This window comes from Bombus impatiens, unplaced genomic scaffold (genome assembly GCF_000188095.3).
Source record: "Bombus impatiens unplaced genomic scaffold, BIMP_2.2 scf_0647, whole genome shotgun sequence".
NCBI lineage: Eukaryota > Metazoa > Arthropoda > Insecta > Hymenoptera > Apidae > Bombus > Bombus impatiens.
In genome coordinates, this window is record NT_177066.1 from 290,832 (window position 1) to 291,156 (window position 325).

Genomic DNA, 325 nt, shown 5'->3' on the forward strand with positions numbered 1-325 from the left:
CCGCCTCAGTATTCCGTGGAGACCCTGGTGATGGCCGTGGTAGCCGGCGCGTTGGCAGCTCTGTTGGTCGGCTTCGTCGCAGGCTACCTGTGCGGCAGGAAATGTAGAAAAGACGAGGACGATAATCTGCCGTATCCGGACACGGAGTACGAGTACTTCGAGCAACGTCAAAACGTGAACAGGTAAGCGACGAATGTCCAGCGGCGATCGATAAACGGAGAATACGGTGATTGGATGCAGTGTCGAGGATGTATTTCTCTTTTTTAATATCGCAGCAGGCTAGCGCCGGAGCCGAAACTACTGCCCCAGGAGGAAGTGACTTACG

The 325-nt window shown here is 54.8% G+C and overlaps 1 protein-coding gene across 1 annotated transcript in view; it reads left to right on the forward strand.

Annotated features, from left to right (window-relative positions):
- LOC100743870 (semaphorin-1A-like) overlaps positions 1–325 on the forward strand; it is a 118,652-nt gene that overhangs the window by 117,873 nt on the left and 454 nt on the right. Inside the window, 2 exon segments of the mRNA XM_003492032.3 lie at positions 1–182; positions 276–325. The exon segment at positions 1–182 is cut by the window's left edge and continues 3 nt beyond it; the exon segment at positions 276–325 is cut by the window's right edge and continues 454 nt beyond it. Of these exon segments, the coding sequence (XP_003492080.1) occupies positions 1–182; positions 276–325 (232 nt within the window).